General features: G+C 42.8%; 1 protein-coding gene across 1 annotated transcript in view; it reads left to right on the top strand.

Annotated features, from left to right (window-relative positions):
* Positions 1-9,076, top strand: part of Fbn2 (fibrillin 2) — a 214,223-nt gene extending 205,147 nt beyond the window's left edge. Inside the window, exons 63-65 of the mRNA XM_076555290.1 lie at positions 3,478-3,709; positions 5,031-5,205; positions 7,125-9,076. Coding sequence (XP_076411405.1) covers positions 3,478-3,709; positions 5,031-5,205; positions 7,125-7,499 — 782 coding nt within the window. The 3' untranslated portion in view covers positions 7,500-9,076. The remainder of the gene's footprint in view (positions 1-3,477; positions 3,710-5,030; positions 5,206-7,124) is intronic.
* Positions 9,077-17,831: the final 8,755 nt, after the last annotated feature.

Below are 17,831 nucleotides of genomic sequence, written 5' to 3'. Positions count from 1 at the left end.
AAAAACTGTCTTTTGGTAACTTTGGAGTTTCTATTTGAAACTGAGTGAAGTTTGAAATGGTAAGTTACCATTCCTGTTTCCTTTTCATGAGTTCCTTGAGTACAGCGCTTTAGCCTAGGCTGCCAGAGTCCAGACCCAGGCCTGGGTGCCTTCTGATGAGAGAAACACCTTGAGGAGGACAGCAATGCTTTTCAAGGATGGGGTGTGAGGACAGGTGCTGTGGATATCACTCTATATGCTGTGAATGTATTGCTCTCATTAGTTGATAAATAAAATGCTAATTGGTCAGTAAACAGGCAGGACGTATAGGCGGTAGGTACAAGTAGAGAGGAGAAATGTGGGAAGAGTCAGGAGCCACCAGCCAGACACAGAGGAAGTAAGATGTAAAGACAGAACTGAGTAAAGGTACCAAGCCACGTGGCTAAACATAAATAAGAATTATGGGTTAATTTAAGTGTAAGAACTAATCAATAGTAAGCCTGAGCTAATGACCAAGCAATTTTAATTAATATAAGCCTCAGTGTGTTTACTTGGATCCAAGTGGCCGCAGGGCCACAGGGGCCAAGCAGGACCAGGAAAACTTCAGCCACAGACATGTGCGTGCAGTCCCAGCACCCACAAACTAAAACAGGAGAATCCAAAGCCAGTGAGACCCTGTCTCAAAAACAAGCCATCCAATAAAGGGGATCAAAAGTACATAAGCAGGTCTCCCCAGTTGCAAGAGTGGTGTAGGAGCATTTCTTTCCTAAAATGGTTATCTCTAAGCAGCCACTCTATTGGTAGAGAACAGAGACTGATTTCAAAGGTTCTGGATCCTTCCAGGGATTCAGCTGGTCTCTAATAAAGCCAATGCTATTCTTGCCTTGAAACCTTAACACAGTTTGGAATTTTAGCTCAAATACATGGCAGAAATAGAGTGACATTGCTCCAACCAGGAAGCTGTTAGCACAAAAAATAAAATTATGACATAGTTCAGATTATCTGTGACTGCTAGTATAAATACTCTATGAGTGATGGGGGACATAGAGAAGACTCTGAAGCAGTTTTCTGAGAGTCCTCTAGTGAATAGTCACAGCTGTCAGTCAGTGCACCAGATTCTTGTCAAGTAGACAAAATTGTAAGTTTATGATACTGTTCATGTTACCACCAATTCAAGAAAAGCAAAAGTTCTCTGAAAGGGTTCATTTTGAAAAAAACTTTCCATCCAAACTCTCGCTTTAATAAGTTTCCAGTGAGTTACCACAGGGAATCAAGAGACCGTTTTAGGACATTGGATATCCAGATGTCGGGAGTACCTCAGCCTCTGACTATTGTGATTGTTTAAAATTGAAAATGTGGGGCTCTTATGAACATTTGCACATGAAGAAAATGTTTCAGTTTGCATTTTTTTTTGCCATCTACTGCTGATAACTTTCAGTTTTTTCTATATTATAAGCTTTCCAAAAAATAATTCTAACATAGCCTAGCAAGGCATTTTAATTCACAGTGTATCTCAAACAAGGCCATACTTAACTGAATTCATTCAATGTCACCATGCTATATATTTATAGCGTATAAATATGAGGTCTTATGGTGCTTCCAGAAACATCTTGTTTTAAAATGTTCTTGTAAGTGGAATGTTCAAATTCAATTTACTCAATTAATTGGCTTTCTTGGTAATTTTTCTACCTAACACAATGCCTGAATAAATCATAGTAGGAACATGCCATTAAGTTATAATCTAATTTAGATCCCATGTTAGAAGAGAGAAATCCTGCATGCTAATGTGAGAATTAATTATAAAAGTGGATGAAGCTTGGGGGCACAGCCCCATGTCTCTCAAATAGATAAACGAAACACTGGGTACATTCAGGTCTCATGGAGCCAAGTTACTGAGAATTTATGTATTTTCTCTGCATATAATAAAGGCCAGGGGATTTCACATATTAGGTAATCTGAGCATATTTTATATTCAATGACTTAATAGTTCAACACTTAGCTCTCTCATTTAATTCTCACACTATGTTCATTACATTAAATGTACCTCCTATCTGCCCTTTTAGTAGCCTCTATCCTGTGCTTAAACGAAGTTCAATTTCCTGTCTAGAGGCCTCTGCTGAGCCCCATCTTCATCTAGGAAATCTCCCGAACCCCTGCAGGTCCCTGCCCCACACCCCGTAATCACCATCGTGTTCCCTGGGTACGCACACTCACAGATGTGCCTGCTTCCCCACATGGGCTGAAATATGTCCACAGACACTCTACACTCCATATACAGTCACAAGAATGGAAAGAATTCCATGGACCAGATGTGATTTGTGCCCAGGGTGAAATTTGGGTTATAATAAAGCTCAAAGGAGTCAAACCCAGGGCTATCTATCAACCAAGCAGTTAAAAGCAAACTCATAATTTCCAAAGTCAAAAGCACCATGGGGCCTTGGATCTGTGATAACAGCAACTGAAAACAGACCTGTGATCTTACTCCTGCCGGGCTTCCACGGGCCAGAGCTGAGCATTTAACAGTAAGGGCTCAGTGTCGGCTCAGGGTGGGACACAACGCTCTCAGAGGCACAGTCCGCACCAGGCAGGCTCTGCAGTCGATAAAACCATTCAGTTTGGTATAGTACAGCAGTATTTTTCCAACGTTCTCATAAAAGGCTCTGAATGTTTCATAGACATGAAGGTGTGGGGAAGTGCTGAGGGGCCATTGACACAAATGCTGATAGAGAAATGAGCTTTCAAAAAAAAAAAAATCCACATGATTCACATACCAGAAAATTCATCCTTTTTAAGTGTCAGCTGAATGATTTCGGTGTGTTCTTCCAAGGGTATGCAGCAACTACCCCAATAGTCTCGTTTGGCCCCGCCCCAAGAGAAGCCCCACACCTAGCAGCCATTATTCCCGCCTCTTCTCTCCCCCAAGCCCCTGCAACCGCCAATCTGCTCCCCTCCTGGATTTGCCTAAAATACAGGCTTTTGAAATAACCCTTTGTTAAGAGAAGAAGAGAATTATTCATTGGGTAAGCTGCAAGTATCTGTCCCTAAGGGCTGCCCGCATTCTCAGAAGTAGTACAAATAGACTAGAAAAGGGTGACGAGAGTTGTTGTTTTGTTTCGATTTGGGGGGTATTTGCCTCTAAAGATGTATTTTTTTTTTTTTTTTTTTGGTTTTTCGAGACAGGGTTTCTCTGTGTAGCTTTGCGCCTTTTCCTGGAACTCACTTGGTAGCCCAGGCTGGCCTCGAACTCACGGAGATCCGCCTGGCTCTGCCTCCCGAGTGCTGGGACTAAAGGCGTGCGCCACCACCGCCCGGCCTAAAGATGTATTTTTGAAATATTTCTTTAATTAACTCCCTGGCTGCTTTGAAGTCGGTCGCAACAGTGTTTCTTTTAAGCTATCTCCCCTATAAACCGACTGGCCCTGGGAGACCACTCCCCAGCTTCATCTTCCCCGGCCCCGCCCCTTCCCTGTGTAAGGCCTGCTTTCTTCCTTCCAACAGATGAGAACGAATGTTCCAACCCCAGCGCCTGTGGCTCTGCGTCCTGCTACAACACCCTGGGCAGTTACAAGTGCGCCTGCCCCTCGGGCTTCTCCTTCGACCAGTTCTCCAGCGCCTGCCACGACGTGAACGAGTGCTCCTCCTCCAACAACCCCTGCAGCTATGGCTGCTCCAACACGGAAGGCGGCTACCTCTGCGGCTGCCCGCCGGGGTACTTCAGAGTGGGACAGGGGTAAGGCAGCCCACGGGCCCCCAGCAACAGCACGGTGTGACTCTCCCTCTGTCCAGGCAGTGGAGGCAGCCTCGCTTCCCCGCCACTGTGGGGAAGGAGCGGGGACCCTCACAACCAACACCACCAACGTGTAAGGCCTGAGAGATGAAAGTGTTGGGACTTAGGCACCCTGAAGTATAGGGTCGCTTCCTTTGTGGAGATCCTAAGGCTTGAGCTTCCTTCCGGGTGGTGTCACCCTTTGCTCCTTGTAATGGCTGAACTTGATGGATTCCGACCCACGGCCAGATTAAGGCGTTTGTAGCTTGTATGTCACTGTGAGAGGGAGGTCAGTGTGGAAATGACCTGCATTGTTCTGCCATTCCTACAGGGGCTGACCCAGTAATCCCTGAGGAAGGGAGGACTTTGTCTTTCTTCCTTCATCGGGTTTTATGTTGCCCAGAAAGGGAACAATCCTTCTCCCTAAGGCTGACTTCTCTTGGGTGACTGAACTTTCTCAGGTCTTACCACTTGTGGCTGAGTCTTAGCCCCATGAACCCTTCCACCCAGAGGGTGAATAGGGATGAACTTCTTTGAAAGGAACGGTCGGTGAGGCAGGCGCTAAGGGACATGGACCAGTCTCCCCACCACCACCACCCCCCACCCCTGACCGCCATACAATCCCACGGAACAGAACAGATTGGGCCTTGCACAGGTCACTTTAGAGTGGACGCATTGCCTCTTTTTGCTAACTAAAATAGGATTCAGAAACACCAATGGCTGAAGCACGGATCTTTTCCTTAGTAGGAAGCAGCCTCAGGCTCATGAAGCAATGGAGTTTCTCTTACCATTGTGTTTTGACTTTCAGAGCTGCTTTTTCCTCCTTAATAAACTACCTTTCAGTGGCTCAGTCTAATTAGGATTGAAAGCCTAGGAAGCCCAGGGCTAGTCGGAAATCTCTCCCTCTGTGTGGGGAAGGACAGAACTACAGTGATCGGGTATTGTGATTAAGAGCAGTGGTTCTCAGCCTTCCTAATGCTGTGACCCTTTAATGCAGGTCCTCATGTTGCGGTGACCCCCAACCATACAATTGCTTTCGCTGCTACTTCATAACTGTAACTTTGCTACTGTTATGAATCGTAATGTAAATATCTGTGATTTCTGATTGGCTTAGGCAGCCCCTGTGAAAGGGACATTTGATACCCCCCAAGGGTCAAACCTCCCCCCGCCCCAGGTTGAGAAACAGTGGTTTAGAGCTTGCTCTGCTGTTCCCATGTTTTGAAAGATCTTTAGACTGCCCAGGCTAATGATGATAATGTCTAACAGTGTTCCTTCTCACAAACAGCCACTGTGTCTCGGGGATGGGCTTCAACAAAGGACAGTACCTCTCGGTGGACACGGAGGTGGATGAGGAAAATGCTCTGTCCCCAGAAGCGTGCTACGAATGCAAAATCAATGGCTACCCCAAGAAAGATGGCAGGCAGAAGAGGAGCTTGCAGGAGCCTGGGCCAGCCTCGGCTGTGAGTAGATACGGAGTAGAAATCCTGCTTTGCCAAAACAAAAAACAAAAGCAAAAGGTTATCCACATCTTGTCACAGTGCCATTAATATGCTTTCAGCTCCAGCACAGTGAAGTCTATCTGGATATTTAGTCATTCAATTGGCAGGTCCAGTGTGGTAAAGATAAGCAAATTAAAATTAGTTGGAATGATGTCTAAAACACAAAGCCCTGTGGGAGACGATGATTCAGTTTCAAGTCATTTTGATTTAGTTTGTATTTGTGCCACAGAGTGGAAGATGCTCACTTGAGAAATAATTATTTGAAAATTATTCAAAACTGAAATGATTTTGAATTCTTACAGTTCTATTCCAGACATATAAGAAGATACTGTCAATTTTAGCTTTTCACTGGGTCCGCCAGCCAGGTCACGTGTTCTGTGCTTATAAGTCTTGCCCATCATAAAATTTTGTTTCCAGTTAACTTGCCTTTTGTAACGAACTAGAGGTCTGACTTTGCAGCCTCTGGTATTTTTCTCTCTTCCAGGGGCGTTTTAGCAGCGTAGTTAGGAGGCTGGGCCAAAGGCCGCCTGGTTTGGGAGCAGTTCCTCAGCCCCGCCCACCAGTAATGGGTCTCACTGGACAGGTACACCTAACACTCAATGACTAATAACCCACATATAGGGAGGTCGGTGATTTTCACTGAGGCCAGAGGCTGTATGACTTCACAAGTCACTTCTAGTTTCAATTAATATTGCTGAGAATTGCCCCCACCCCACCCCCAAAAAATATCATCACCAACTGCCTGGCTATGTCAACTGGCAGCTTGCTTTATTTTTCTGGGCCCCAGAACCTTTTCTTATCTATAGGACCATGTTAATTTAGACCCAAAAATCTCTGATAGTATTTTAAAATAACAAGTTAGTGTTACATTTCCTTTTCAGTAAACTGAAGTATCCAACAGATGTTTAATCATGACAACTCATTCATCAAGATATAAAGCCTTCCCATTGTGGTGCAGGAAACATAATTCTGTCTAAAAATAATGATGAGTTCCTCTAAGCTACTGTAGCCGCAACCTCACTTAAGCACATACCCACATCAAAGCATTATGGTTTGGGGGCATGTCTAACTAAAGTGTATTCCTACCTCACACCCCGACTGACAAATTCGGATCATATTATCTGGGCCCTACCCGCTGGCTCTCACTCATCTTGGCTCACTCTGCATCTGACTCTGCATGTACTAAGGCTCCTAGTCAACTCAGAGCCCAGCTGCCTTGAGGGTGATGATATCCCTGGGTGTGGGACCTGCTGTTGACTTCTCATTTTGACCCCAGAAAAGATAAAATTAGACTCCATCTCTTCGATTGTCCTTTTTTTTTCTTTAAAAATGTTTATTTTAGAATTTCACACGTGTACAAAACGCATGCTGATCCTATTGGCCCCCACTTCCCCCACTCCGGCTCGCTGAAGAGAACCTCCCAACACAACATATCCCCCTTCCGACTTCTTTAGCTAACGCCCCATTGGATACACTTTGTGCTGCCCGTAGGCACTGAAACATGGACAAACTATGAGTGGCCACACCACCAGAGAAAAACCACTCTCTCATTTTAAAATTACTAATAAGCACCACGGGGTGCTTAAACTCATCAAAATAAACTAGATACGTGACGGATTCTCTGTGGCCTAAGTCCTATAACTCGAATGATCTTGTTGGGTCTGGGTGAGAGTCAGAAAGATTTACAAGAGCATCCCTCCATGGGATGAAGCTTTGTCCCGCCTCTATTTACAGTAACCTCTTCCACAGGCAGCTGATGGCCAAACAGGGAACAGCCTCAGCCTGCCACTGTGACTGTAACCCCCGACCACAGGTGGCTTGTGAGTCCACTGTGTGCCCTGTAGAAATTCATCTCAAGTGTGTGCCTGCTCTTTCCCCAGGTGGAGCAAATCAGCCTAGGCAGCGTCGCCATGGACAGCCCGGTCAACATGAAGTTCAACCTCTCTGGCCTTGGCTCCAAGGAGCACATCCTAGAACTGGTACCTGCCATTGAGCCCCTCAACAACCACATCCGTTACGTCATCTCCCAAGGGAATGACGGTGGCCTCTTCCGAATCCACCAAAGGAATGGGCTCAGCTACCTGCACACAGCCAAGAAGAAGCTCACCCCCGGCACTTACACACTGGAAATCACCAGCATCCCTCTCTATGGGAAGAAGGAGCTTAGGAAACTGGAGGAATACAATGAGGATAACTACCTCCTAGGGGTGCTGGGGGAAGCCCTGAGGATGAGGCTTCAGATTCAGCTGTACTAGCCCTTTGCAGACTTGGGTCCCACACCCAACTCAGATCCCAGCACTGCCAGCCTTCAGAAGTGTTTGGAATGTCAGTGACTAATTTTAAAAGAGGAAAAAAAAAATGACTTCTGTTCCTTTCCTCCCTGATTCAGACTTTGGGATGTTGACCCTCACAGGGAGGGATAACTTAGACTCCAGTACGGCCAAAGATTTGAGTGCAAAGGCAAACATAGTTACTGTATTTTTTATATAACTTCATTTTAAAATATATTAAAAAAAAAAACCTAAATGTTTGAGAGATCAGCATATGGCACTAAATGCACAAAAATAATGTGAGCTTTCTTCCTGTTAGCAGTCTGTAACACTTTGGGTATTTTGCTATAGTTGCTAATTAAAAAAAAAATATAGATGTTTATTTATTTTAATGCAGTAATATATGGAGAAAAGAACAAACTATGTAAACAAAAAGGGAAACTTGCTTGTTTTTCTTTAGATTTATAAATTTGTGGTATTTCTTTTAGAGGTGCTTTTAAAAAAAAAAAAAAAAGTCCAGTACATTCCAGAGATGTCTCCTTTGGTTTCTCTGCCAGCCCTCCAACTGGTACGCACCTGACTATTTGAGAGAAAGTCTTACGGAGCTGAATGGGCAGTGTAATCAATAATTTAGAAGACGTACATGTCGTCTGATCCCATCTAAAGGAGATCAAAGCCAGAGCAGCTCACGTGACAATATTTCACATCACCAGATTCACCAGGCCACCGTAGAGGAAACTCAAACCACTGTAGCAAAATACCTTGAGTGCTCGTGAGACCGTTAGCGTCGCAGGCCAAACTGTACTGTATTTCCTTCTCATAACCTCAAGGAACCACATGTGCTGCCCACAACACCTCATTCTTACCAGGGCGTGCTGCACACTTGTGGTCCCCTAGGCAGCTGAAGAACCGCTGTTCCTGTGAATAGGAACACCTGGCGTCTCGTCGCGTTTGGTGCTGTCGTAGATCAATGGTGCATTTATTATGTTCAAGCTATTTCAGGATTGCCATATGTGCAAACAATCATGCCACGCAGCCAAGGAATATATGTTGATGTTGTTGTTTTTTTTTTTTAACCCATGTTTTTTTTAGAATTTTTCATTAATACTGTAGTTATACACCATATGCCTCATTTTATCATAGCTTATTGTATATGAAGTACCTTTGTAAAATGAATTGATATTTAGTTTGCTTTAGCCATTTGGAAAGATGCTACACCAGGAGGTACTAATAAGGGCACATCTCCATGCTCTTCTCTCCAGAGAACCCATCCCTGGACCAGTGACAAAACCTCCTAAGTGAAATGGCCAGAGTGCACACAGACTGCCAATCATTCCTCTCACACCCTGTGTCGACCAAAGAGTAGCAACCAGTTATATCCAGTGTTTGAGGGCTTTTCTCGTTTTGTTCGTTTGTTTTTAATAACTAAAAAGAAAAAAACAATGTAAATTTGTAATCAAGTGTTTGTGAGGAAAAAACTTATGGATTTTGGTTGTGTTTGTTTTTGTAGGTCTATGTATCAAATATGACACTTGTCTTGCAATAAAGCTTATTTTGGGGTAGTTTTCTGGCTGAGTTTCCTGAGTCTACAGTGGCTGGTGCGTTTGTGGGAGGCACTGGGGACTTGGCTTACAGGGACATGTACTGAAGAACTAGAGGGAGGGCAGGGCACACCCACAGGAAAGTAAAGGGATTCGGTGACACGCACGACAAGCAAGCAGTTAGGGTTTGCTTCCGTGTCACATTCACACAGAAGAATATAATGAAAGCAGTGGGATTGTTCAATTCTGCATAAATCCTCAGCTTCCGAGGACCCGGTTTTCCAGTGACCTCAGAGAATTACACTTCTTCCACCAATATATTTGTGGAAGCTATCGATATAAAGCATCCTGAAGTATCTTTAAGAGCTTAAAGAGCAAAGTTTACTGGAGCCAAAACTTTAAGCAAAAGTAAACAGCCGGCATATCTCAATGCAAGTGGCATCTTCACCCAAAAGCAACCCAAAGCGTGTCGCTTACAATGCTGTGCACTATACAATGCCATGCACTATACAATGCCATGCACTATACGCTGAGAAGTGAATAGATTTAATGGAGTTTAACTTGAACCTTCCTTTGATATGTTGTTAAAATGGTACACACACACACACACACACACACACACACACACACACACACACACGTTTCCAAGATCTCCAAGTTAATTCAATCCATGGTAGGATTTGTGTGCTTAAATTTTTCATCCAAGGAATAAGAAAACAAGGGAATATTATGACTGATTTTAATTCTGTTCTTTGCCAACCAGAAATTAGCTGTGTGGAATAAGAAAAGTATTTGCCTCGGGGCATCCTTTAAAACTTAACATGCACATGCAGCTTCATCTGGCGTCTATTAATGGTACAGCGTGAGCTCTGTAATGTCAAATGACCTGGAACCAAATTTGACTCTAGCTCTGGATATCAAGCAACAAGGCTCTCAGTTTACCTTAAGTCTGCTCATGAGGAAGTTGGAAAACCTACACAGTTGAGAGCTTCATGGAGAAGATAAAAGGCATTAGGCACACTGCCTGGAAGAATGTGCTAGAAGAAAATGATTCCAGAAAGCTTTTACCAAGGAAGATCCTTATGGGCATCCCTGGCTGCTTTATTACAACTTTAACTGATGTCGTCTTTCTCAGAACTAACCACCACCACTGAGGATGTTTAGGTAGAACATTGTATTCGCATCCTCACTTTTCTCAGAAATTTACTCAGCCTAATTCTTTTTTTTTAATTTACATAAAAGTATAATGTTGATTCGGGGATCTAAACCAAACCCAGTGACTATATGCACTGGTAATAATGATCTTCGGATGACAGGGATTCTCTCTCTACTCGCTTTGTGATTTGGAGCTTTTGAGACTTTTATCCTGTTATTTTCCATGTTGCTGCAGCTTACACTGTATGGATGTTAGTCACATTTGCATCTAAACTTAATTCAGAGAAACATATCAATGACAATTAATTCAAACAGCTACTCTTGTTTATTATCTTAGGGTAGGGGACGGTGCCGATCACACTGTCCATTCTCTGAGGCTTCATTTGGCTTTAATTACCTTGGTTTGCAGAATAGATCATGTTAAAGGTGAAACACACAACTGAAAATTCTGAAACATTGGTTTGATTGAGTCCCTTAAAATTTTAGGGAACAATGGAATTAATTTATGAAATTGAAATGAAAGAAACACATTTGACATATGCATCTTGACCATTCAGAAATACTCATGCTCTTTTAAGAATATGCGGGAAATATGAAAGTTCCTTTCTCTTCAGAAAACAAAAAACTCCACTGCTCTCCATGCTGCTCATGGCTCATTGTGCTCCTGCTTTACAATAGTCCAGTGGAGGACGACATCACTTATTCAAGCAAGCTCTTTCTCTTCTCCTCTACTGCCATGGAAAGAGACTGATGTACTCATCTTTGGGACTTTGATAGGTTAATTGGAAGCTGTTCAAAAACAAGTTTATTGGGGGGGGGAATGAATATAGGAAATTTTTTTTAAAAGGAAGCAACTTTTTTGTTGTTTTTCAAGAGAGGGTTTCTCTGTGTAGTTTTGGTGCTTGTCCTGGCTCTCGCTGTGTAGACCTGGCTGGCCTCGAACTCGCCTGGCTCTGCCTCCTGAGTGCTGGGATTAAAGGCGTGCACCACCACTCCCTGGCATATTCCAGGAGCTTTTAAAGACAAGAAAAGATGAAAGGAAAGATAGAAACCCGCTTTGCCTCATAGGAAATGAGACATTTGCTACATGATGGTTGGGTTTTTTTTTTTTTTAAAGCATGCTCATTTTCTCAATATATTCAAATCCATGATTTCTTAATAAGAAGTATCTCTTGCTGACTTTGTCTTTGAAAAACCCTTTCAATAGAATCTTAACATACAATGTAAAACTCTTTCTGTAATCCAACCATTGAGACAGTATGGCCTCGTAATAAACAACAACAAACACAAGCAACCCTCCTTTAAATCAGGCAGAACAATTGAATTCTGCCTCCTGGAACAAATTGTGTGACATCTCAGACTTGATCACTTCCCCAATTTGATCTCACTGTGTGGCTCCAAGGGTTCCATGAGGTAAGAGGGCCCCAGCAGGTAGCAGCAGGAACTCAGGAAGGCCAGCTTTTTCTGCACTTTGTGTCCACGCCCTGGCCATCACTAGAGGATAAACGGGACCACATACTGATCCAAGACTTCCTCCTAAGCATGTTTCATTGACTACTGATACAACCACTAAACTGTAGGATCCTGTCCAAACATTCAGCACCCGGATGAACCAGTCTCCCAAATGGTCCACACCTGTGAGATTTTTAGATGCCCTAACATTTAGATTGCCACCAACATTTACAGTTGCCATACTACCCCTTGTTTATGGGAATTGTGGGTGAGAGCCCAGAATTCCAAGCCACAAACACAGCCAGAGCCCTCATGCTCCAGAGTCCCCAAGAAAGTGAGTAAAGAGACTGTGCACACCAATAACCCCTGTTAGAATGATTTATCACCATGAAAGCTAGAGCTAGAAACCTACTCATATTTACAGGTAAAGGAACTGAGGCCCAGATTTATAAGAGTTGCGTGCACAGCCAATTTACACACAAGTGAGACCAGAACTCTGGTTGTCTGGCTAAACTCTGGTGCTCTGCATACTTCCACTCTATGGTAAGCCTATTTGGATCTCGTTTAAGCCCTGAGGATATAGGCCAGTTCCCATGGTTTTGGCTTCTGCTGAATCCAAAATGTTTTCCAAGCACGATTTAAACACTGCCTTTGCTTTGTCTGCCCCACCCTCTGGATAACTGCTCCCAGTGTCTCATAAACCAGAGACTTGTGTAGGCACTAACATGCCAAGATATTGGCTGCAAGACAGCAGACCCCACCCCAAACCCTGTACCTTTAAATGCATATTAAAGTCCTGCCTTTCGAAGGGTTAAACGTTTTATTTAAACCAGACTTTCATATTTTAAAAACACATACACACTTCTTTTCACTAAGAATGCTCAAGGAAAGTACACTAGTTACTTGTGTTTCTTAATTGTCTTTTCCCCCTTTTCCTGTGAACCAAAAAAGATATTAGTAGATTAAGTTGGCTTTCTTTCGAAATTGCCAAGAACCTACAGCTTACATTAGTCACCCCCATTAAGGCCACAGATTAAATGTCAGGATGTAGTGTAAATGTTTTCCAAGGGAAACGGAAAACATGTTACATGAATTTTGAGCAAACTGTAACGAACACTAACGTGAATAGCCTTCCGCTGACAACTACTGCTTCATACACGAAATAACAGTAAGAGCTGTGAACAACCAATTCCTAACACTGTGTCAGAAAAAGCAGCATGTTGACCTGTCCTAGGTGCCTACATTTCTGCCCCAGGGGTTCCTCCTGCCTACCTTTTTTTCCTGATCCAAACACCCTGCACTTAGGCAACCTACTCTTGTAAAAAAAGATAAGGGCATTTTTAACCCCCTGGCCAATGCATTTATGAACCTCAGAGCTAAGGCAAGTTTGACCCTTGACTATAGAGTAGCCCCTAGAACTTCTAACCAGCAGTGACCACACATGTCTTCATCATTCTACTGAATTCATAGAACCAAGTCTAGAAATTTTTCAGTGAAGGAAGAAGGATGAATATACAGAGTCAGTCTCATGGACCACCCTCCATAATGACTGAAGGAAGGAGAGGTTTCTGACTGTACAGTCAGTTTCATGGATCACCCTCTGTAATGATTGAAGGAAGGAGAGGTTCTGACTGTACAGTTAGTTTCATGGATCACCCTCCATAATGACTGAAGGAAGGAGAGGTTCTGACTGTACAGTCGGTTTTATGTGGACTGCCTCCTGGATTTGAATCTTGTGCAGACAGTAGGCAATTCCATGACAGAGAGTTTACCAGAAAACATCCGATCAGGTTTCTGAGGATCATCTGGTAACACCTTCTTTAATTTAGAAAGACTTTCTTGATTCACACTCCTTTCTGTACCTTTCTAGGGAGCCCTGTGGACTTTCCCAAAATAAGAATAGAATGCTGGGGCATCTGGAGAAGGCTAACTACAAGTTTTGTTCCATGATGGTCCCCTGATCCACTGAAGCTGTTGATACCGTTACTGTTACAGTCAGGGGAACGGGCCCACTGGTCTTTATTGCAAGGGAGCTATTACACAGTTTTATTTTGAGTAAGTTGCTCAGAAGAGCATTTGGCATTTGTTACCTCACTGTAATCCAGACACAAAATAATTTTCCTTCCAAGACTGAAACAATTTAGAGAAGCAAGACAACCATCTATGGCTGCACAGTGGTATTTACTCAAAGGCCATACTGACTGTCTCGCACAAATGGCCCAGAATCTTGGGGAAAGAGTAGTCAATGAATTGCAGCATGTCTAGATGAGGTTTCCTAGAGATGGTGGGAATGAGATCATCCTTGAAGAGGCAGATTTTGATACATGACACAGAGTTTTCTGGGGACACAGCAGTATGAACAAGTGTTAGAAACTGTGCTGTGCATGGCCTACTGAAACACAAAGAAGAGAAGAGCCCGTGGGAGTCGAATCATGGCACCACCCGGGAAAAAAAGGCGAGATTTTTTTTTCACCATAAAGGATGATCAATAGATGAGGTGAGATATCAATTACTCAAAATTGACCATTACACATCATATGGATGGATCAAAGCAACACACTGACCATATAACATGCAGCACATGACAAAATTCTAAAATGTAAAACATATTCATGTTTAAAACCTCTCAAAGACATTCTTCTCCAGGGTCTAGCCTGGGGAGACTGGCTGATCTTCTTCCCCATGGACCCTCCCCAAGTACTCACATACAGTGCCCCAGCCTAGTCTGCCTACCCCTGTCTGTGCCACAACCAACACCTTCCAGGATGTGTCCTGCCTGCCACTGACCCACAGGACCCACCTATGCCACATACAGTCTCTCTGCCCTGTAAGATGCTACATGTTCTGCTCCAGGCTCCAGCCAGGTGACTCTGCCTGATCCTCCCCTCCAAAGTCTCCCCTATTCCCAGATCTAACCCCTCACTCCAGGCTTGGACTAGAATGCACATCCTGCATACCATCCCACTTTCCTGTGTTCACCTGACGTCATTTAACCTAAGCCATTTCCAACTCCTAGGCCTGCTCCATTCACACAGGCTCAATTCTGCCACAGCCTCCTCTATCCATATCAGACACAGAACTAACAACAAAAACAACGAAAAGTCCACATGCCCAGATCTCACTGGAAGAGCACAAACGATATGAAAGATCAGGCTAGAATCCCCTCTCCAAAACCTACAAGTCCTTTAGAAATGTTTGCCCATGAATGTTATCTAAATACACCCAGGATAGAGAAGTTAAAGAAAAATCATAAATTCAGGGGGTTTAAGGAAGACCCGAAGAAGCTCAATGAAATTAAGGGGGAAAAAACTTAGAGACTAAACACCAGAATGATACAGGAGAAAGCATGAGGCTGACGGAAATGATGAAGACAATCCAGGATCTGAAAACAGAATTCTGTAAATGGATAGAAACATTGACAAAGACTCAAGTGAGGTTAACTAGAACTGAAAAAACCAATAACCCAACTAGAAAACTCAAAAGAAGGCAGATAAGTAGAATAAAACCAGCAGAAGACAGACTATCAGGACTTGAAAATAAAAGAGAATCTTAAAACACAGGAAAGGAATATAGGGGAAATGTGGAACACCACAAATAAAATCATAGAAGAAAACTTCCCAAAACTACAAAATGATACACCCATATAGAACACTAAATAGGCAAGACCAGAAAAGACCATCTCCACAGCATATCATAGTTAAAACATTAAGTATACAGGACAAAAAAAAAGGGTATTGAAAGACCAAGAAGAAAAACTCAAGTCAAATAAAAGGAAACCCATCAGAGTAACTGCTGATTTCTCAATAGAATCTTTGAAAGCCAGAAGAGCCTGGAGCAGTGAGTTGAAAGTCCAAAAATACCACAACGGCCAACCTAGACTAATGTACCCAGCAAAATTATCTGATATTGCTGAAGAAGAAAGAAAAGCTTTGCACAATATAAATAGCCTAAAAATATTTATACTCAACAAACCAAACCTAAAGAAAATACAGGAAGCAATATTCCAGGCTGAAGAGAGGAAGGAGCCTATCCAAGAGACTGAGAAGAAATAAGTAGCCATTATTACTAAAACACAAAAGTTCCACTGAGAACACAAACAGCAAAAACAAAAATCAACTATGACCACCATCAGCTCATGCATTTCAGTAACAACTTTAACTATAAATGAACTCAATTCTCCAGTCAAAAGACACAGACTGGCTGAATGGATCAAGAAACAGAGTCCACCGATTTGTTGTCCGGAAGAAACCCATCTCAGCTTTAGTGATAGGCACTGCCTAAGAGGAAAAGGATGGGCTCAGTCCCTGCACAGCAAACCACAGCCTGTCTTTCTTGTTCTGAAACACATGCTGGAGAACGGTGGAGTCTGCGCTACCCAAGAGCTGGTGGTTGGCATTTCACAGAAGACCAAGAAAACAGCAGAGACGAGCCACGTAGTCTCAAGAATCGCAATTTATAGTCCATTGTGGTGGAAAGTACCCAGCTCGTAGAAGGGGCATACATCTAACACTGTACCTGTGTCAGCCACTTTAATTGTATTTCTCTCCAGGCTGTCACTCTTTGGTTTCCCTTTAATATTGTGTTAAACTGTTCAATGGGCTGATTGAGAATATTATGTATGTGAAGCGTTGCCTGAGCTCTTTGAAAGAATAAATGCATTTGGCCAAACAAGGCTACTTTCAAATATTAAGTAGCCAGCCCTTACAGATGCCAGGTTTGTCCACTATTTCTCCAACAACCTGGCAGTTTAACTCTTCTCCTTTGTCTTTCTGGCCTCACTACACACAAATGGTTCTCGGAGTGGGAGGGGGAAAAAAGTGCTTTCTGGCATCTGTTTTAAATCTGGATTTTGTCTGCATTGTGCGTCTGACTTTGTCCTCATATTTGTTTTACAACAAAAACAAAACAGAGGGACGATATCAACCGTGTCCACCCCCAAGTTTATATAAGTTCCTTTTTGCTGTTGATAATAAAAGCAGTTCTGTTTTATAATGTTGATCTCATCCATAATCTGCAAACATCCAGTTCCCTCACTGGCTTCCCATCTCTTTTGAGTGTAGATGAAGGATTAGACAGTGACATGTGCACCCCTTCAAGGTCCTGAATGGCTGCTGTGAATGTAGTCTGTCCGTGGGTCCACAGCTGCCTCTGGTCACCTACTCACCCTTTGAATTCATACTTGGATCAGAGACAGGGTTTCTCTGTGTAGCTTTGCGCCTGTCCTGGAACTCGCTCTGTAGGGCAGGCTGGCTTCGAACTCATAGAGATCCATCTGCCTCTGCCTCCCCAGTTCTGGGATTAAAGACGTGCACCACCACCGCCCAGCTGACAGTGGTGTTTTCTATGCCCTGCCCTGATTACTAGCCTTCAAGAAGTCACGCCTTCTGATGTAACATAAAACCCTAAGTGGGAGACAACCCAAGTCTCCTCCCATTTTCCTAACTGAGACTATTCAGAGAGAGAGAGAGAGAAAAGAGGAGTATAAGGTCAGAATAAAGCTGTAAACTTAAAAGATTATATAAGATAATATTGGTTTTTAATCAATTAAATTATATATCTATTTTAAAATTATTTATCTAAACTAAGATCACTATTCAAGATCTTTTAATTTTGCACTCTTATACTTTGTAAATTGACTTTAAGTTTATAATGTATATCTTTGGTTTAGGTGTGTTTTGACCTTCTAAAATGATTTAACACAGATTCTAAAACATGCTATTTCTATTATTACCTAAATTGTTTGAAATATGCCCCTTTTTAGTTTTAATGACCAGATATGATTATCAGAATTTCAAATAAGTATGCAGGTAATATGTATACTCAACAAATATCCTACTAGTAAAATTTGTAGTGGACCTTTGCTTTGAAATAGTCTACCACAATAGGGTTCAACAGACCATGATTACTTGTTTAGAGGATGTGGAAAGCAAGCTGCATCGGTTTCCTAAGATGCTATGCCAAAGTCTCATAAATCAAGTGCCTTAAATAAGAGAAATAAATTATCTCGAAGTTCTAAACTCTGAAATCAAGGTAGTTGGGGTCTCATGCTCACTAAGCAACCTGTAGTGTAGACTTCTCCTCCTTGACTGGTTTGCCAGATCATCTGTTGACGCTCATGACCCACACTTCAGTTTTTGACTCCATGGTCATGTGATAACTTCCTCTCAAT

Source organism: Peromyscus maniculatus, chromosome 19, assembly GCF_049852395.1.
Source record: "Peromyscus maniculatus bairdii isolate BWxNUB_F1_BW_parent chromosome 19, HU_Pman_BW_mat_3.1, whole genome shotgun sequence".
Classification (NCBI taxonomy): domain Eukaryota; kingdom Metazoa; phylum Chordata; class Mammalia; order Rodentia; family Cricetidae; genus Peromyscus; species Peromyscus maniculatus.
The sequence above is the reverse complement of the archived record's forward strand: the minus strand, read 5'-3'. Positions and strand labels throughout refer to the sequence as shown.